Source organism: Caretta caretta, chromosome 8 (genome assembly GCF_965140235.1).
Source record: "Caretta caretta isolate rCarCar2 chromosome 8, rCarCar1.hap1, whole genome shotgun sequence".
Taxonomy (NCBI): Eukaryota; Metazoa; Chordata; order Testudines; family Cheloniidae; genus Caretta; species Caretta caretta.
The window spans coordinates 92244905-92266014 of NC_134213.1; the positions used below are offsets into that span (position 1 = coordinate 92244905).

At 41.0% G+C, this 21110-nt stretch overlaps 1 protein-coding gene across 8 annotated transcripts in view; it reads left to right on the forward strand.

Annotated features, from left to right (window-relative positions):
• The window catches only part of KANK4 (KN motif and ankyrin repeat domains 4), a 56874-nt gene extending 46067 nt beyond the window's left edge, over nt 1-10807 (forward strand). For 7 of the 8 annotated variants that reach the window (XM_075131788.1, XM_048861517.2, XM_048861518.2 and 4 more), the window contains 3 exons: nt 4139-4339; nt 4783-4833; nt 8647-10807. In XM_075131788.1, the coding sequence (XP_074987889.1) occupies nt 4139-4339; nt 4783-4833; nt 8647-8748 (354 nt within the window). In that variant the 3' untranslated portion in view covers nt 8749-10807. The remainder of the gene's footprint in view (nt 1-4138; nt 4340-4782; nt 4834-8646) is intronic. The other variant, XM_075131789.1, reaches the window with a different exon arrangement.
• Nucleotides 10808-21110: the final 10303 nt, after the last annotated feature.

Genomic DNA, 21110 nt, shown 5'->3' on the forward strand with positions numbered 1-21110 from the left:
AATTTCAGAAAGGGGAACTACACAAAAACAGGAGGTTAGTTAAACAGAAATTAAAAGTTACAGCACCAGAAGTAAAATCCCTGCAATCAGCGTGGAAACTTTTTAAAGACACCATAATAGAGGCTCAACTTAAATGTATACCCCAAATTAAAAAACATAGTAAGAGAACAAAAAAGAGCCACCATGGCTAAACAACAAAGTAAAAGAAGCAGTGAGAGGCAAAAAGGCATCCTTTAAAAAGTGGAAGTTAAATCCTAGTGAGGAAAATAGAAAGGAGCATAAACTCTGGCAAATGGAGTGTAAAAATATAATTAGGAAGGCCAAAAAAGAATTTGAAGAACAGCTAGCCAAAGACTAACAAAGTAATAGCAAAAAATGTTTTAAGAACATCAGAAGCAGGAAGCCTGCTAAACAACCAGCGGGGCCACTGATGATTGAGATGCTAAAGGAGCATTCAAGGATGATAAGGCTACTGTGGAGAAACTAAATGAATTCTTTGCATCGGTCTTCACGGTTGAGGATGTGAGAGAGATTCCCAAACCAGAACCATTCTTTTTAGGAATGAAGAACTGTCCCAGATTGAGGTGTCATTAGAGGAGGTTTTGGAACAAATTGATAAATTAAACAGCAGTAAATCACCAGGACCAGATGGTATTCACCCAAGAGTTCTGAAGGAACTCAAATGTGAAACTGCAGGGCTACTAACTGTGATCTGTAACCTATCATTTAAATCAGCTTCTGTACCAAATGACTGGAGGATAGCTAATGTGACACCAATTTTTAAAAAGGGCTCCAGAGGTGACCCCGGCAATTACAGGCCTGTAAGCCTGACTTCAGCACTGGGAAAACTGGTTGAAACTATCATAAAGAACAAAATTGTCAGACACATAGATGAACATAATTTGTTGGGGAATAGTCAACATGGTTTTTGTAAAGGGAAATCATGCCTCACCAATCTACTAGAATTCTTTCAGGGGTCAACAAGCATGTGGACAAAGGAGATCCGGAGGATATAGTGTATTTAGATTTTCAGAAAGCCTTTGACAAGGTCCCTCACCAAACGCTCTTAAGCAAAGTAAGCAGTCATGGGATAAGAGGGAAAGTTCTCTCATGGATTGGTAACTAGTTAAAAGATAGGAAACAAAGGGTAGGAATAAATGGTCAGTTTTCAGAATGGAGAGAGGTAAATAATGGTGTCCCCCAGGGGTCTGTACTGGGCCCAGTCCTATTCAACATATTCATAAATGATCTGGAAAAAAGGGGTAAACAGTGAGGTGGCAAAATTTGCAGATGATACAAAACTACTCAAGATAGTTAAGTCCCAAGCAGACTGCAAAGAACTACAAAAGGATCTCACAAAACTGGGTGACTGGGCAACAAAATGGCAGATGAAATTCAATGTTGATAAATGCAAAGTAATACACGTTGGAAAACATAATCCCAACTATACATATAAAAGGATGGGGTCTAAATTAGCTGTTACCACTCAAGAAAGAGATCTTGGAGTCATTGTGGATATTTCTCTGAAAATATCCACTCAATGTGCAGCGGCAGTCAAAAAAGTGAACAGAATGTTGGGAATCATTAAGAAAGGGATAGATAATAAGACAGAAAATATCATATTGCCGCTATATAAATCCATGGTACACCCACATCTTGAATACTGTGTGCAGATGTGGTCACCCCATCTCAAAAAAGATACATTGGACTTGGAAAAGGTTCAGAGAAGAGCAGCAAAAATTATCAGGGGTATGGAATGGCTGCTGTATGAGGAGAGATTAATAAGACTGGGACTTCTCAGCTTGGAATAGAGACGACTAAGGGGGGATATGATAGAGGTCTATACAATCGTGACTGGTGTGGAGAAAGTAAATAAGGAAGTGTTATTTACTCCTTCTCATAACACAAGAACTAGGGGCCACCAAATGAAATTAATAGGCAGCATGTTTAAAATAAACAAAAGGAAGTATTTTTTCCACACAACGCATATCAACCTGTGAAACTCCTTGCCAGAGGATGTTGTGAAGGCCAAGACTATACCAGGGTTCAAAAAAGAACTAGATAAATTCATGGAGGATAGGTCAATCAATGGCTATTAACTAGGATGAGCAGGGATGGTGTTATACCAATAAAATAAAAACCAGCAGGATCTTATTAAAGGGGATAAGACAAAATGTCACATTTATTGTGAATACAAAAAGAATCATAGTAGGCAGTCAGTTATAGCTATAAGATTTCATTCAGTTTCACATTCATTCACACGTTCATTCATACACACACACAGGTTCTGCGGCTGCTGTATAGTTACCAGTCCTAAATGTAGCTTGAGTTCATGGCTTGGGTTCGTAGCTTATGGTGGCTAACTGGCAAGGAAAGCAAGGCACAAGGAAGAGCTTTTACAAAATGGAGTGAGCATTTTAAAATGGAGTTTGGGACAAGTTAAATGTAGTTTGAGATACAATATGGACAAGTGTAAGGAATGGCAAACAGTGAACAGAAGTTACAATGTTGAAACAGTGCAAGTTTCAGCGATTTAAGCAGCAATTGGATTGAAAGTGAAACTCAATTAGCCAGTTATGGGGTAACCAGTTTCATGAATGAATGTTGTTTCATTCGTAAAACTTTGCTTATGAAGTTATATTAATAAAGTGAACAATTAAAAACAATTTCATTGATCAGTTCTACAGTGGTGTCCCTAGTCCTTCTGTCTTTTGACAGAAGCTGGGAATGGGCGTCAAGGGATGGATCACTTGACGATTACCTGTTCTGTTCATTCCTTTTGGGGCACCTGGTATTGGCCAATGTTGGAAGACAGGATACTGGACTAGACGGACCTTTGGTCTGACCCAGTATGGCCGTTCTTATGTTCATGAATTTGAGAAGCAAGATTATGTGTGTTAGTATGCATATTATATTGAAGTTGCCAGATTAGAAAGTTAAAGCAACATATTCAGCCAAACTCTGCAATCCACTGTGACTAATTAAATCTTCTGGATTTTGCCCATCCCAATGCTGCTTCTCAATCCATGCTTTTATGTACAAGTATCAATCAATTAATCAGTTGCTAATTAAAGTACTTGAAGGAAAACTCAGAGGGCCTGATCCTTCACTATACTGAGCATCTTCCACATGCAGCTAAGTGCCTTCAGCTACTATTGGGTGGGAATTGAGATGCAGAACCTTGCAGGCTCAGATGCAAACATTTGCTTTTTCTGACTCCCAACTGCTTGCTAAACAATGGTTAAAATCTGAAATAAGAGTCTAAGAAATGAAAGTGAATTAAAGTAACCGAAAAAAAAACAGAATATGAACCACTATCAGGAGGGGCAGTGGTTCAGGGGTGAACTATCAGGACACCTCAGAATAATTATTTTTGAGACAATATCACTACACATGATTATTTAGTCATAGTTGTGTAAACTTTTCTGGGCCTGATTCTCATTTACACTAAGGTTCCTTGACACTACTCCGTCGTGTGTTCTTTTTGCTCTGGCAGCGTAAAGGCAGTGTTAGTGTGGTTATAAATGTAATTCTAAGGACCTTCGTGTAAAGGGAAACCAGGCTCTTCTCACTTTAGGTTTCACTAGTTTACTTTGCCGTTATAGCTTTATATTTACACTGTCAATAAAAATAAAAGAAATGGCCAGTTTGGCCAGGGCCAGATGATCTAGATTGCAAGGGGGGCTTTTGACACACTACAGTGCTCAAGTCACGGTGAGAGGTCCCACTGTAATTTGCTTCCCAATTTCACACCTCTGACAAAATGGTACTGAGCAGACTATCATGTATCACCTCTGACTGCAGGATGGAACTGGAACTGCATGTCATAAGCCCTATGCAGCTAATAGCTAATGGATAATCTCCAATAAATCTAGTGGCAGGGCCGTAGCTTTTGGAGCATGCAGATCAGATGTGAGTTTTAGCCTTGCTGTCACAGTGAAGTTCTGAGGAGCCATGACATGTAGAAGAGTCAACTCTGAAGTTATAAATGGCCACGGATTTGTTACAGCATCTGCTGTAGGGCTACCTGTGTTCCAAGCAAGACTGTTATGCTATTTGAATGATTAGATTGTGTAAATAAGTTACATTTCCTTGATGGGTATGTCATTGTGTTTGGTCTGTGTTGCGATATTCCTAGGGAGGCCAGACAGCCTTAATATTAGGTGTCAGCCATGACAGGGGAGATATGGTGAAAGCCTTGTTGTCTTGCAAGGCTGACATAAACCAGCAGGATGATAATGGAACATCAGCACTGATGGTTGCCTGTCAGCATGGTAATGCTGAGATCGCGAAGCTTCTTCTGGCTCACCCTGCTTGTAACACTACATTAACGGACAAGGTAAGGGAAACTGGTGGTTGCAGCATGTACCGTAAAAAATATACACACTCAGTCACTGCCAGGAGGCAGTTAGTGAATATTTAAAGAAACCATATGGCTTTCTTGCCTTAGAACTGGAGCAGACACTAGACACCTCCAGGAAACCAAAGTATCTCCCTTATCAAACATGTTAATGAGTGGGCTTTGGCTCTGTGCCTTGCCTGTCTCACAGATAAAGGGGACTGGATCAGTTTAAGGATTTGGAGGATAAGTAACCCGCGTTTTAACTCAATTATCAATTCCAAGCCAAGCTGCACAATTGCATACTTAGAAGTGCAATGAAACCTGCTTTAACAGACAAGCTCCTGCCTTCATAGACCACCCCCAAATGTACTAACTACAGTTGTACTCCAGGATCTGTAGGAGGTCAGTTCCATTAAGCAAAAAACCTTTTTTTTTTTCAGTTTATTGAGCATTTGCTTAAGACAGGGGTCAATATACAATATGGTGAACATGTAAGTACAATACTAATGAACTACAGCAGCATCTTGTGATGGAGTTTTGGTATACGAAAGGGTGTGTCAGAGAGAGTGAGAAAAAAAGATTCCAGCTTAGGCCTTTATCTCTTTCAAATACCATAATAAGTAACACCTCGGTTGCGAGCATGCGGCTCAAGATGTTTCCTATTTTGTACATGTTCAGTATGCCTGGATGCAGCCCTTTGCATTTGTCACTGTGGGTTACAGACAACAAGCAGGTTACAAACAATAATACGTGTCCCATTGGCATTTATCAGATAATTAGAAGTGTAAAAACATCTTGAAAATAATGAGGAAGATCCACTCTGGCTTAGAGTTTTATTCCAGCATTATGATGCACTGCTCAAACCACAGAAAAATATTATGTTAAGCGACCACAGCTTCGTTATAACCATATAGTTTTATGTAAAAACTTGGCACATAATCAAATGTCCGATTCTCCACTTGACAGGGCCATTGAAAGCAACTGCACCTATTAGAGTCAACTAATTGAGTGTACCCACCCATGTACAGAGGGTCACAACTGAAAAATGCACTTTCTTCCTCAGAATGCTGACTTGCCATTTGTAACAGCCAATGAGAGAGCCTCCCTTTTATAAGGTTCCAGGCCCCACACCACCCCAAGTCTCCTCAGTGACTTCAAATCCCTCATCAGGTGATCCACTGCTTGGTTACAAACTCACCTAGCTGAACTGGTTCCTCAGGCAGCATCTAGGTCATTGTCTTGGGCTGCATGTATTTGAATGGGAGACCATCTCAGTAAATGACCCTGGATTGTTAACCATCTGCTAGCTGCAAGAATTTCTCATGACTCCTCCCTGGAGGTCTTAGCAGAAGATGGAGGGTAAAAGGCAAAAGTGTAGGCAATCAAAATGGCACTCACAAAACAAAATTAAGTTTGTAATCTGATGTAGGAACATACAGACGTACACTAGTCCCTCACAATCTTCCATGATGCACCACAGCCAGGGACTCCCGTGTTGCACCACTTCTCCTCTCCATGCAGGGAAACTCTTTAGTCACCATGGGAGGTGCAGGCCAGGCCAGGAGCTCAGCCAACGGAGGAGAACTGGAGCTTGAGTCATCTGAACTACAACTCCCATGAGGAATCAGAGCAGCGTTTTCAAATAAAAATATTTCAGTTCTTGGCCAGAATATTTTGGTGGTCAAATTTCTGCCCAAAATGAACATTTCTCATGACAAACTCTCTACTTTTTTGCTCAGCTCTAATATTTAGGCATTGTGGCCTGATTTCCTGTGGCCCTGAATACTCACAATTCCTATTGAAGTCAATGGGTGGGTGCTGCATACCTCTGAATGATCTTCTCAGCTCCAGCAGAAAGAACCCTTGCGTCATGATCATGTCAAAGAATCACAAAGGGGAAATATTTATGCACAGCACACCTACAGACGCAAAGGGGTACATTTTTTTTATAGAGAATAGGTCACACCTTGCTTTTTAGAGGTGAAATATTCAGCTGTGGGTTTTGAACTAACACACAGTGCAGTGCTGCTGCAGGGTGGTTGCAGTTCAAACTACCTGACGGGCACCTGCAGCCAAATTAGAGGTACAGATACACAGATTTCTCCTGTGGGTGCAAAAATATGGGTACAAATTTTGTAGGTGCAAGTTGCACCCATAAAAAGGAAGTCAACCTCGTTGGAAATTTTGTTCAAGATGTATTAAAACTTGTTAATAATATATAGGGTGAAACCCTGGCTCAGTTGAAGTCAATGGGAGTTTTTCCATTAATCCCTTAAATAGGCTAGCACATAGCATGCCATTTAATGTCCAGACAGCAATCACCAAGACATGAAGTGATTTGAAAAACACATCAGGGCCCAGTTCTGCCCTTTGAATACACAGATTTAAATGACTGAGAGTTGCACCAATGTATCTGAAAGGCAGAAGTGAGCTCTTAGGATCTTGTCAAGAGAGAGCCTTGCAACAAAAGCCCTATCAGCGATATATATCAAATTGTCCAAGTCCTCCCTTTTCACCCACTCCTAAGTTGGATAGATCATCTGGCTGGAAAGGAAACTACTGCCTTGGCAAAGACCACATTAGCACATTTAAAAATCTCATTTCAGCCTTGGGAGTATAGTCTTCAGTAGCAGCACAACATGTGAATCAGTCTCTTATTTAGTTAAGGAACATTTGAAAACCCCAGTGCATTGCTTATACATTTACAGCTTTCGGTACTGTGACAAGGACTGAACAATGTCATTTACATAAACACAATTCAATGTTTAATAGCCAGACCAATTGTAAGCTGGCAGCACACCACACTGCCAACTAACTGATGAAGTTTCAGAGGAATTATATACAGTGGCTTTAAGTGTGGAATTTCTCAGTAGTTGTATGCATTGGTTTTGTTCGTATGTAAGGAGGATGATCACACACTGTCTCTTCAAGAACCAAATTATCCAGGATGAATTTCACAGCCTTCATTACCAGAGAGCAGCATTGTTTCAAGATGATGCCAGAGGAGGGTGAAAGAGCAGACAGGAACATATGGGCAGGGCTAGCTATCTGAGATTAATACAGTATACTGATCTATGTATTCAATCTGTGTGGCAATAGGTAGTTTACACATACACACTCAAATGGAGACAAATACAAGCATACTCTAAATACAATTTTTCTTAATTCAGACATTATTTAATGGGGAATAGTCATTGCTGACAGCACCCAAAATTGGGCAAGATACGACCATGATGAATTCATTAGAAACAGATTAATTAGACCTAGCAAGCTGGCAAAAATTGTCTTCTGCTGATAAATCAAGTTGACCAACTTCAGGAAGGAGAGCCCAGTGTCATGACCATAAGCTGAACACCAAATGTAATGTCTTTTGTTTAATTTAAACATACACAAGTGGAGATTATAACAATCTCTCTCCACAACTCATCTGAATTTTGGGTAGTCAGCTACTGAGATAAAGCAGCTGCTCTGGTAACTAAGATTGGCAGCCTGCTAAATACTGTGATGAGAGACTATGTTCAGATTCACACACATCTCCTTACAATTGATGCTTTTCTCAGGAAGACAGACAAAAGGGAGAAACATCTGGCATTTGAAAACTATTTTCTCCTTCCCCAGAAGCATCAGCGATGACCATGTCTGGAGATGGGACATTGGGCAGGGAGGGCCAGGGCCCTGAGGCGGCTGCCAGCATTCTCTCTCTCTCAGGTGCTCGGCTGGCTGGTTCTTGCTGACACGCTCAGGGCCTAACTTATTGCCATACGTGGGGTCAGGAAGGAATTTTCACTAGGTCAGATTGGCAGTCACCATGGTTTTATTCTTTTACCTTCTTTTGCTACATGTGGGTGTGGGTCTCTTGGCAGGATCATTTGAGTATATCTCATTGAATCATTTCTCTGTCATTGCTGGGGCCTTGAGCACTTGTCCCCTTCAGTCCTTCTCTCTGCCTGTGGCACATAATAGTCTGGTATTATTCTGTGGGCTGTAATGCTTTGCTTTCATTTTAGTTGTTGGGTTTAGTGTGTGGGTGCTGGGTGGTATTGGTGGCCTGTGATATATAGGAGGCCAAACTAGATGATCTAGTGATCCTTCTGGCTTTGGACTATATGACTCTATGAATGATTAGGCCATTTTGATGTTATGGGCAGTTTTGTCACTGTAATGCATGCAACCCCTTTTCCCATTAGTAGAACTGGCACATGCAATTCTCCACATTCAACACTGACATTAACCCTTAGCTGTCCAGTAAGATTTTTATTTTAAAGATTTGCATAATAAATTCATTTTCTTTCTTTCCCATGTAGAGTGGTAATTCTGCTCTGTCTGTCGCTCTGAAATCTGCCCACATGGAAATTGCAGAGCTTCTCCAAGCCCACATAGAGCAGAGCCGGTCTTTGGCTAAATAAAGGAAATGGAAAATAGCATTTGTCGGAATGGGGAATGGATAACAAAAGGTTCATTCTTTTAACAACTCTGCTTCCAATTTAGATGGAAATTATTGTAGCTGATACTGCTGATTTCCATACTTATTGGGGGAGTGAACTATGTCAACTATTTGCATACATTCCTAATATATAATTTTCCTCATTAAGCCTGCTTTTATAGTCCTAACCTATGCATAGTGCCATAAATGACTCAAATACAGTTTCAGAAAGTTAGATTATTGTATTGCCTTTTATTAACACACTTGACCTTGATCTTAAAACTGAATTCCACTCTCTATCCCTCACAGTATAATTCTGTCACGTTGGTGAACAAAAAAAACCAAAAGCACATTAGAAAAGCAATACGTACTTTTTTGTAATTTTAGATAATGGTGTTCTTTTTAATCAACAATTTAAAATGTGTCTAATTTAACTTGCAAGTTTGCATCTTACCGTTTATTATTACACCTTCTGTATGTACTAGCTGGCAATGCTTACTCAATATATATAGCAGTAAAAACAAGTCAGGTGGATTATGTAAAAATATCAAATCCTATTTATGTGTGGTTATGTGCTCAGAAGCAAGAATTAAAATGAATGTTCTAGGAAAATATTTGAGTGTGCCAGATCCAAACACACAGACATTGTTTTTCTTGTATTCAGAATTACCGTATGGCTCTCATTTTTTCTAATTAAATTTGACTTAACCAGGAACAGTGGCCCACTGGCATCTACTATATATAATTTATAGGAAGCTGAGGTACAATTGTGATGTATCAGGTTATCCAAACACAGTACAGGAGACAAATTACTTGATCATAACATAAACCTTCTCTGCAAGGATGGGTTAATACTGTCTGAAAGGTTGCATATTTAAATTCCATAGAGCCACTTCTGATGATAAAAGGTTCCACCCAGAAAGTGCTCTGTGGGCAAATATCTGTTCTTCAGTTTCCAGCATGCTAAACTTTTGGAACCCCCCAAACTGGGCAGATTTAAATCTGTGCAGTAATTTAGCTGCCAGATTTTTCCTGTGTAGTCTGAGTGACTTGCCACCATCAGAGAAGCTAGGGCTCCTCCTTGAAGTATACAGCCCTTTGGGCCCTGCTGGGAATCCAGCACCGTCTGCAGTGCATACATAAGGCAAATCTTTCCTACGTTCCAGTGGCCCAAGCATAGCAATTACAGACCACTCTGCCTTCCTCTTTCAAAGCACGTACGGTATGTCTCAGAGGCCCTTCCTCTGGAACAGGCAAAGCCAAAGGTTTCCATCCTGCAGGGTACTGAGAACGTCCTGTGAGATACTGAGCATTTTCAACTCCCACTGAATGCAGCATCTCACAGGAAATACTCAGCACCTTGCAGAATCAAGCCATAAATCCCTATCCCTGCAAACATCTTTCCAGTCTCATTACCCCTTCCCCATTAAGACCAAAAATTAACAAGCCTTGATGTGAGATTTCTTCCATTGGAAGAGCTTTTCCATTGACTTCAATGGGCCTGGGATCAGGCCCTGATTGTGCACAACCATTCAAGTTGTGTGCAGCATGAAGTCAGTGAGACTGGATCCAGTAGCACTTACTACAAATAAAATGTACTGTTTTGCTAACATCCTCGTTTTTATTTCTAAACAAAACCTAATCATGATCTAACTTTTTTGGCTTAAGTGTAAGTCACATTATAGCATATTATTAAGTCTCATTTGAGTCACCCCATCCCCTTCCCTTGCATTTGCAATGCATATCAAAATAATTTCCAAGACTGACTGCGTGATCCTGTTGTCCTCATTTGAACAAAACTCTCAACGGCTTAGGTGGGAGTTTTGCTGAAGTAAGGAAAAGAGGATCCTGTCCTTTGTTCTTTTTCATTATTCAGATGTTTTCACATTGAAATCTACTGTATAATTCTCTTTATTTCTTTCATGGTTCTTAATCAGAAGCAATATGTATGGTCATCATCCCATACATTTGTCTCTCATTTTACTGTATCCGAAAATGAATTTACCTCCTTTATGTGTGAATAAAAGTCAGATTTGAATTTACCTGCATTTGTTCTTATACCTATTTTCCTTCTCCATTGGGACAGAAAATTAGATCACACATTTTACTAGTGAACTAGTTCTCTTTATGGTAAATGGGGGTGCAGTTATGGTGAAATTACCCATTGCCTCACCACACATTGCAGTCAATGAAAAGATTCTTCTTGACTCCAGTGGGAGCTGAATCAGACCCATGTTTAATACGGTACAAGGGGGCCTTTTGTGAACCCTTTGTATTTAGGTGAGTTTTAGTCTTAATTACTATAGGGAAACTGAATTACACAGGTTACAGAATACGAGGAAAAACCTCTAAGCTCTGTTACCTCCAACACATTTTGATGGGATGACAAAGTCCCTTTTTAGAGGCAAGCAGGTCTCCAGTGGATACATGATGAGAAACTTTATAAAATGATTAAACAATGCCAGGATTACTAACACAAATCCTGGAATTTGAGAGGTAATCAATACACTACACTAACTCTTCAAGTTTTAAACAAACACAAAATCAATTTAAAAAACAAGCTGAGTTGTCCAAATACCACTAGCAGTTACGCTACATGAGGCAGATCCATAGCAGCCAAAGCAAAATGAAAGGATGTTTTCAGAAGTGAAGGTTAGAGAAGTATCCTTGACTTGCAGTAGGAGCTTGTCAAAGACTGAGAAGAGTAATGAGAAAGGAACACAAAGGGCCACCAAACACAGATAAATAGGTAGCGGTATATTGTTCATTTATACAGCACTGAATGAAGTATATGAGTGCCTTGCAAGTTTATCTATCTGCCACGATCAGGCTTTAAAAAGAAAGTGCAGATAGATAAAGAAGAAAAAGCTAAATAGATTCAAAACCAAAGTTATAAATGAACAATGGTCCTGAACCTCCATCTAAATATCTCGGAACTCTGGGAAAGTTCAAATCTGGATTGAACCTCTAACAAAAAACTACAGAAAGAGTCAGGCAGTCAAAATCTAACTAATGCTAATGTACAAATATAAGCTGGCCTATAAAATTTGGTAAATCATTTGTGTCAAACCAAGTACTTTAGTTCTTCAGTATTTGAATGGTTTAATCAAAATTCTGGAATTAATTGTCTTTTGCCATTATATCACCACAATGCTCTCCTCACTGGAATGAAGAAGGGGACTCACTGAGGTACAAGTGTACCAATAAAAGCAAAGGAATTCAGGGGGAAATCTGCCAAACTCCTTAACTCATGCTGCAGCACCTACAGGTTTCAGTACATATGCTACATAAAATCATGCATTGTTTTAGATATTTCTTCAGAACACAGGCGGTTAGAATTGTTATGGTCTCAATAGGAAACTATTAGATTTACCAAGGAGGAGAAAAAGGAATGAATCTAGTAGTCTGAGTCCATCACCAAGAGACAGGGGCTCCTCAGGCCAAAGTCAGCCCTGGTGAAAATGACAGTCATTCCACTGAAGTGACTGCAATTGCGTCAGAGCTGAATTTGGCTTGTGTATTGTAGGCTTAGATCTGACATTGATTCTAACTGTGGCCTATGTCACACTCTCAGGGAAAGTGTGCTGTGGGGAGTTCTGTGTGTCAACAGGTTGTGTGCATGGAAGGAAGTGTGCTAAGAATGAACGTGGAAGGGACTTTAAGTTCTGAGAAGGGAAACAAGTTTGGCTCTAGCTATTACACGAGAGTGTCCTCTGGGAAAATCACAGAGAAAGGGGATGTGTTTGTACTTTAATCAAGTTCAGCTCTTGAATTCTAAAGACTGATCCAAATATTTTCTGTAGCATAAATAAAGCCAGACAAGAGGGGGACTGGGGTCAGGATCATTAAAGACTAAATGCATGCTCAACAGTTATCTTCCAGCAGAGCACCATTTCCAGACACTAAAGAGTCACCTCCCAGAAGGACCTAAATCTTAATCAATAACAAGAAACAAGCTTTTGATCTCCTCACTGTTGAAGCTTACTACTCAAAGGGATGGAGTAACTACCCAGAGGCTTGCAGGCCTGGCTGATACCTGAAAGGGTACAAAGAACTGAATTATCTTTAACCTGAGATATTGCCATTAAGTATTACCCAATAACCATATTGAATAAATTATTCTGTAACAGGAGAATAAAAGAAAGGAATTTAGCTAGCAGTACTAAAAATGTATACTATAATGCTTTATTAAATTCATCCCAAGAGTATTGTCAGAAGACTCAACTTCATTGAAAGTGATGGAGTTATGTCATGTACGAATTCAGCCTATAATTGTGACAGCATCAAAACACAAACAATTGTGATTTATGTATTTTAGTGTTTGTTTCTTTGTCATATTTTTTCCACTGTCCAGTTAAGGCAGAGTTAAGGTTGTTTGCATGCCCTACTTGTGCATTTCCACACCTTAACCTGTTCGAATTTATTTTAAAACATAACTTTAACTTACTCTGTACTTCCTCAGGTTACAAAATTTGCTTCTGGGATAAACATCATGTATTCTCCCTAAATAACAGATTGTACTCTCAACCTTAACTCCATTTTAATATGTTTTTTGGTCTGGGAATTTCCTTATTTAATTTTTTTTAAAAATGTCATAGATTTAATACTGAACAAAACAACCCAAAGCGAATATTGCTGTGGGATATTTCTAATGTTTTGAAGATAGGCAGTATCAGCCTAAAATAATTTTTTAATATTTTCACTTTTAGGGCCAGATTCTCCAGTACATTCTGTCTTACTTTACCCTTTTGGGGAGCAGTGCACAGCAACCAGTGCCTACAGGTTAATTAAGCATGGTTTACAGTTACTTTCCATACCCAGAACAGCACAGAATGTACTGGGTGTGGGGGAGAGTTGAGGAGAGAGGGAGAAACTGTGGGTGGGTGGAGGGCAGGACAGTCTTTGGGGAAGGAGGCTGTGTTAGGGAAACTGGCACTAAATGATGGAAATCAGGGAAGTCGGGGGTGTGGGGGAGAAGGGGCATGAAAGTGCAGTCCCTGAAAATCTTGTGTCTCTGTGGTTTAAGGATTCCCCCTGTTCCCCTGTCTCAGCTCTCCCCAGCAGTGCATAATGAATCCAGTGCAGCAATGTCACAGGAGTCTTTCAAACACTGGTGCCCAAGCTAGCGTGCAGCAATTGAGCCATGGTAGTTGGGGCCAAGCAACCTATGAATGAAAACTTTTGACATGAGAATCTGGTCTCTCTCATGTCACTGACCTCTTACAACTGTTCCTTCCTTGGCTGAGTGGTAGCCAGATTTCGGAGTCCTGCAGGTCAGTTTCCCAGTTGGAGCAGCAATTGGTGACCCAGTCAAGAAGTATTTTCTTAGTGTAATTTATTTACAAAATGGCACCAGTCCTCTCTCCCTGAACAGCAGCAAGCACTAGCTGCCCACAGGCAGCCTCCTTTTGCAGGAATCCCAGATCAGGAACCACTGTCTTGTCCAAAGAAGGAGGTATTCTTAGCCTCACAGCCAAGCAGACTGCTTCCTTCCACAGACCACCCCAAACTTGAACTGACTACTCAGCAGGCAGTTTGGTTCCAGCAATGGAATTTGAAACCTAGGAAAAGCCTGTTAGCTCCAAAATGCCTCTCAGATTGCATGTGGTATCTCCACACTAACACTTGGCCCTGCGAGTCAGCCCCACTTCTTTATGTGAAGCTGCTTTACACTGCAAAAGGGCCTAAACTGCTCCTATTGATGAGCACAAAGGAAAGTGCTTTAGTATATACTCGTTCACCTGAGCGGTTCTGTGATTGGCTTTGCATCCAGGATCCCAAATGGCGGGCCACCTCGTTCATAACAACAAACGAAGAATTACATGAGAGCTGGTTCCTTTTGTTTCAAATTTCTGACACAAATGGGAATAAACTTTTGTGACCATTTAAAAAAAAAAGTTTTCTACTTTTTGACCAGCTGCAGAGTTGATTTAAATGTTTTTAAACTAGAAATGTCAATGAAGAAAACAGAAACATTCAAATGCTGACAAAAGGGAAAAAAAGTTCCTCCTCTCCTCAATTTCTGACCAATTCCTGTAATACACACAGACACTCTCTCTCTCTCTCTCTCTCTCTCTCTCTCTCACTCACACACACACACACACAGAGTGAGAGGAAAGGGCAGTCACAAATGCAAACCTTCTTCTTTTTGATGGCCTTGTGGGGCAGAATCTATTATAATCTCAGCGCACCCAAAACTCCAAAGCAAGGCTTGCAAAATGGCATCAGAATGGGAATATGACAATAACCATTGCTTTTTAAATGAGGTTGAAATGAAATAAATTGGTTAGTCTCTAAGGTGCCACAAGTACTCCTTTTCTTTTTGCGAATACAGACTAACACGGCTGTTACTCTGAAACCTGTTGAAATGTTTGCGAGTTGTAATAAGATTTTCTTCCTGTAGACATCACCAATGTCTGGGTTTTTTCCCAGCAAAATGTAGGGTCACTCTGACAAAGATATGCCTCCCTTTGTGAGAAGAATTGTTCTATATGTTCCTGGGAAGTTGAATCTTCTCTCAGTACAATCCCAGGACAGGTCTCATCAATAGTGATGTGAGCTACAGGTCCATAACCATGAAAAAGAATCTTATGTGATATTTCAACTCTTACACGTCTCTCTTTCTTCTCCACTCTCCATCTCTTCTCCCACCACCTCTCTTCCATGGCTCTGTCCCCTTTTTCCATCTTTCTGTGTGAAAGCTTTCCTCATACTTCTCTCACATTCCCCATCCCACTCCATTTCTCCCTTGCTTCGGCTTTTAGACTGCCTGCCCCTCACCAGGGTATCTGGACACCTCTCTCTGCCTCTCATCTAGCTTGCCAGACCTTTCAGGGTGCAGCAGTGGCTGTGGATTGACTACATGGCCAGGGAGAAGTAATTTGTTCCCCTCTGTCCTGAAACAACCCCAGCCACCTAAACCTCCCTTGTACTCGGGAGTTGGTATTTCATACCTTGGAGACTGGTTTGGACTGAGCATTTATTTCACTATTGTTCTGCAGCAGGGGAAATTCCCCCTCCCCCCACACTCTCAGGGCACAAAATTTTCCAAAAGCCCCAATGGCCTCTCATCAAGTAGCCTTTTAACAGGGCTATAGGGGTAACATTCTGCAAAAAGAACAGAGACTAACATGCAGGAGGGGCCATTTAAGCATGTGGTTCCCTTTTTAAAATAAACGTAGCATTTCCCTTACATAAAGCCAACAGGTTTCTGAAACCATACACTTCAAGTTCTTTGGGGCCCAAATAGAAGAGATTATGTTTTGCAGCTCCTGCACTTGGATTTATTTGGGAAAGTTGCCCTAATAATAATAATAATCCTATACACTTCTAAAAACACTTGTCAGCTTCAAACTTGAATAACCTCAAGCACTTTGCAGGACCTGGCCCTTAATCTTCACAAAACCTGGTGAGGTGGGTACATAATTATTATTTCTTTCCCTTCACTGAACCATCCGGTACCACTCAAAGATCAGGATACAGAACTATATGGACCGAGGCATTCAGATACTACAATGATGAGTGCAGTATAAAAACCTATATGGAACTATCACTCTGAGTCAGCATGGCAGTTCCTGTGCTCGCCCATTAGATCTTCTCATCTCTTTCCCATTTATGGCTATTTTCTTCTTTTACAAGTCTCTGTTTTCTCCTGGGTTTCTTATTTATTTTTGTTCCTCTCTCCCTCCCCACTGACCTTTACTTTTTCCTGATTTGCACTTTAGCGCCTTTAATATGCATGTTCCTGCATGTTTATTTTCATTCCTTTACCTTCTGTTTCTTCTCTTCCTTCCAACTGTTTCCTGCTCTCTCTTCCTTTCTCAGGGAGCGACAACTAAGCACCAGATGATTGATTCTCTGTAGCAGGCAGCAAGGAAATCTACAAATGGGCAGCTCTTCTCTGGGAGAACCTGGTTCAGTCACCCACCTCTGCAGGATGTGGAGAAGGGGTTTGAACTTGGGTGTCCCACGCTGCAGGAGAGTGACCTAGTCACTGGGATATTCTGGTGTGGGTCTCTCTCAATCTTTGCTGCAGAAGCTATTCCACTTTGTATAAATAATTACATAAGCCTTGGAGCAGGGACTTGAATTTAGGTTTTCCACAGGCTAGGTGTGTGCCTTAACCACCTAGCTGGAAATCATTCCTGGGCCCAGTGACTAGTTAGTGTCATTGTGACCAAATAAACCCCTGTATTCACACCCTACACACTATTGTAATAATCTTTGTACAAAATATGCCCTTTGAGGTATCATTTGAAAAGTAATAACTTGCTGGTCAATAATATGATGGTGAAATGTATGTAGCAACCGTATATGTAAAGTGATGAACATAAGCTGAAATTAGGTTTGAAATGTGTTTACCAGACAAGCTTGGGTAAACCAGTTTCTCAAAGGAAAAGGAACAGTGGATGCCTCTAGCCACGTGTCATCAAAGTTGATGGGCAATCACCTGTCAAGTGACCATTCTTTGGCAAGGGGATAGGAACAGATAGATCTGCATTTTAGCAAACAACCTCCTGGCACCTCTTTCATCACCAGACTCTGTTTCCGTCCTCACATCAGGAATGAAATTTATCTGGAAGTAACATTCAGGAAAAGGTATTCTCAAAGGGTGACTGAACCCATAAAAGTGAGGGGCTAAACCACCCCAAGTTCTCTCTCTCTTTCATCTAAGAAGACAAAAGCCTTTGAACTATGGGAGTAGACCCTGGGCTGAGAATTTGGTCAGCAGAGTTAGTGGGAACATGTAGTATGGGACTTCATCTTGAACCAAGTCTAGTTTGTTAAGTTTTAGTGCTAGGAAGCAACTTATCTTTATTTCTCTTGTAACCATTCTGACTTTAATGCCTTATATTTGTACTCGCTTTAAATCTATCTCCTTGTAGTTAAATCAACTTGTTTTATTGTTTAATTCAAATGCATCCAGTGAACTGTGTGGGTAACTCCATTTAGGGTGGCAAACTGTTGTATATTGATCCCTTTAGCGAGGCAACAGACCTAATATATTGGGACTGTCCATGAGAGGGCTGAACAGTGCAGAACACATGTTTTAAGGGGAAATCTGGGACGGGGCATGTGTTGGGGTCATCCTGCAAGTGGTAACCAAGGCTGGTGGAAGCCAAAGTGTCACTGGAGTGTTGCTGACAGGTTGCTGGGGGTCAGAATGGCTGGATCAGCTATACGCAAACAGCATGTGACCTGCACGCTGGCAGGCTGTTTGTGATAGACCGAAGTTGGAAGTTACAATAGCAAAGCATTGTGAGGCACCCATGGTTGCAGGGCAAGTGGTGACACAGCCCCGCACTGATCTGGACTGCAGCCCAAAATGTCATAGTCATTCATTCATAATGTCTGTGAATCGACCCACAACAGATTTTTTCAATTTGATGAAGTTTTGCAGAAGTTTTTGGTTCAGTTTGACCTGATTTTTGTTTGTTTATTTTTCAGAACTGCCAGTACATTGAAAAATCAATTATTCACTCAGCTGTATCTGGGCACTGTTTTGAAAACATGGATAAATCTGTAGTTTCATGTCCCTTGAGGGCTGTAGTGGGCATGGTTTTCCTGACAAGATTAGATAAGGCTTAAGGGTGTCATACTTGGCTTTCAAACCCCTCAGATATCCCTCCAACTCATTTTATGGCTGGGGAAATGCAGGCCGAAAGACTGTGACGTGCTCAATGCCTCAGAGGGAGTCAGAGTCAGATCCAGGATTAGCCTGCAAGAGGTCCTGGTTCCCAGGCTTGTGTTCACACTGCACCCTTCTCTCTCTCTCTCTAGTGATAATAAATTACTTTCTCAGAAGAGTGGCCTGCAATGTGGATTTTTAACATCTTGATTCAAATTTTCATGACAAATTTTGAATTTTTGTCACCATTTTTCAACCAGACCCAAAATTAAAATACACTTCTTGTTCCGCGGGTCTTTCTACAATTTGGAGAAGAAAGTTCTGTAGGGCCAGGTACTGTATCTCAACTTCCAGTCTTCAAAGCAGTTGTGTTCATTAAAATCAGGGGTATTTTTTGTCATAGAAATACCACCCTGGGTTAATTATAGTGGCCTAGACTTCTCTCTTCCCCTCCCTTACAAACACAAGTAACATAGGCTTTTCTTTGCCATCCAGGTAACTAGTCTCATGACCAAAAGAAATTTAATCCAAGCGTTTGTAGTAGCAGTTAGGATTAGTCCAAAGCTTTATGGTGCCACCTTTGTATCTTAAAACAGAACCCCTGGCCTTCTCTACATTATGGTCCTGAGCTATCACCCACCGAAATCAGTGGAAAGGCTACCATTGACTTCAGAGTGCAAAGAATCAAACCCTATCTGGCCATAAAAATGCCACCCATTTTAAATCTTGTTTCCACTGAAGGAATCCTCGCAATAGAGTCATAGGTGTCTAGCCTTTGGACAGCTACTAGAAGACTCTCTCCATAGGCTCAATCTGGAGTCCTGATGCAGGCAAAACTGCTGCTGAAATCAGCTGGGTGTTGGGAATGCTATTTTGATCCTCACAGCACTACTTCACCACAAAAATGTTGTGGATTTTGCTCTCTTCCATGAAGGACCCGGCCTGTTCTATTATTATTATTGATTAAAAGCATTCCTTAGAAAAATCACATTTGAACAGGCAAATCAATTAAGCCAGGGGACACTCAGAGACAAGCTCTGTTCTGCCATCAGTTCTCTTTTGTTATGTCATGCTGTGAAAAACTGTGTGGAGCTGCATGAGGGCATTAGCTGATGTGACTGATGCAAGGCAACCAGATACCAGTGACAACATAATGGATCAACTGCCAGACTAGGCAGCCATCACATTATATTCTGGTAAATGTTTGTCTTACAGTATGTTCATAGCCAGGCAGGGCTTCCCCATGCCACAGTACTGGAGCACATTGCTCTCCTGGTGTGCAGAAGTGAACACTGGGTAGGGCAATAGCCGGAATCCATTTTTGGATAAAGCTTTATTTAGCTGCACAAGGGTCCAAGGTATATAAGATCAGGTTTTCATCCACCTCATGAAGGGCCTGATCCAAAGCCTACTTGAGTCAAAGGAAATACACTGGTTGACTTCAGTGAGCTTGGGATCAGGCCCTAAGCACAGCAAAAATGCTTTTCAAGGGCAGCTCTGTCCTCGCCAAAATATCAGCTTATCTTTTACCTGTTATTTCTAGGTCACCTTTCGCCAGTGTTAATCCGAAGCTGAATGCTACTTTCACCCTGTGGCCAGGGAGACAGCCCGGCTGCTGAGGCTTCAAAGCCACTACTGGCCTCCTGAATCCCTACTGGGTACCGTCACTGACTGACAAAAGCAGCATACTTTTGTTTTAAGTTCAATTGACAGACACCATATCCTAAGCTCATGATTGTCTCCTCCTACCTACTAAGCTATTTCAATGACTTGCTGTGCTGTATCAGCACAGGGCAAGGAGGCTGAAATCCCCATTACAGTGCAATAGTTCTGTCACTCGCAGTGCTTAGCAAACTCATTTCAGCAACCCTGAGGGTGCAAAAAGTGAGGTCAGGCTGGTCAGTCCTATGGTCTAGAGAGAGTCAAAGAGCCCTTTACTTTAAGCAAATGTCAGTGACTAAATATGCTCATTTCACTCCCCTGACATCGTCATTACTGGCAGCCCACTTCCATATATGGCTATAAAAATTAGGCAATTCCTCACCAGTGACCAGGGCAGGGAGACACTTTTGTCCTCTGAATAGAATTAGATTGTGCAAAACACTGAACCCTCCCTTAGCTAGAACCCGTGGAGGTCCCTATGGATACAAACAGATGGACTATGGACAACAATGGAAATGTTATACATACATCAGAGGTGTTATGTTATCACTTGGTCACTGTACGTAAACAAACAAGTGGGTTTAGGTAGGGCATGAGATCTGCAAATGGTGTATCCTCAATACCTGGACAATGATATTGTCCTGTCTCAGAACATCAGTATCAAACCACATCACCACTGATATAAGTGAAAAAAGAACAAGTGGAAGAATCATCCCCTTCCATGCCAAGCGTCTTTGGGACACAGATTTACTAGACTCTAAAATCTGGCATCCAGAAACCACCGTGATGTGTGTATTAGAAAGGCCTACCTCAGACTAGATTACTAGATTTGATTAGAGTACATAGATAACATTTCATTGTCATAACCATAATATGTTAGATAAACCTTGTGTCATTTAACACAACATTTAACATTTGTGTATTTAACACAATTCCAGAAATCAGTCCATACACCCCTCCCACTTCATCCAAACAGCTTTGGAATACCGATAACATCCAACCAATGCATTCATGCTTAGCTACTGTGATGATGGGTAGTAGGCAGTACAAATCCC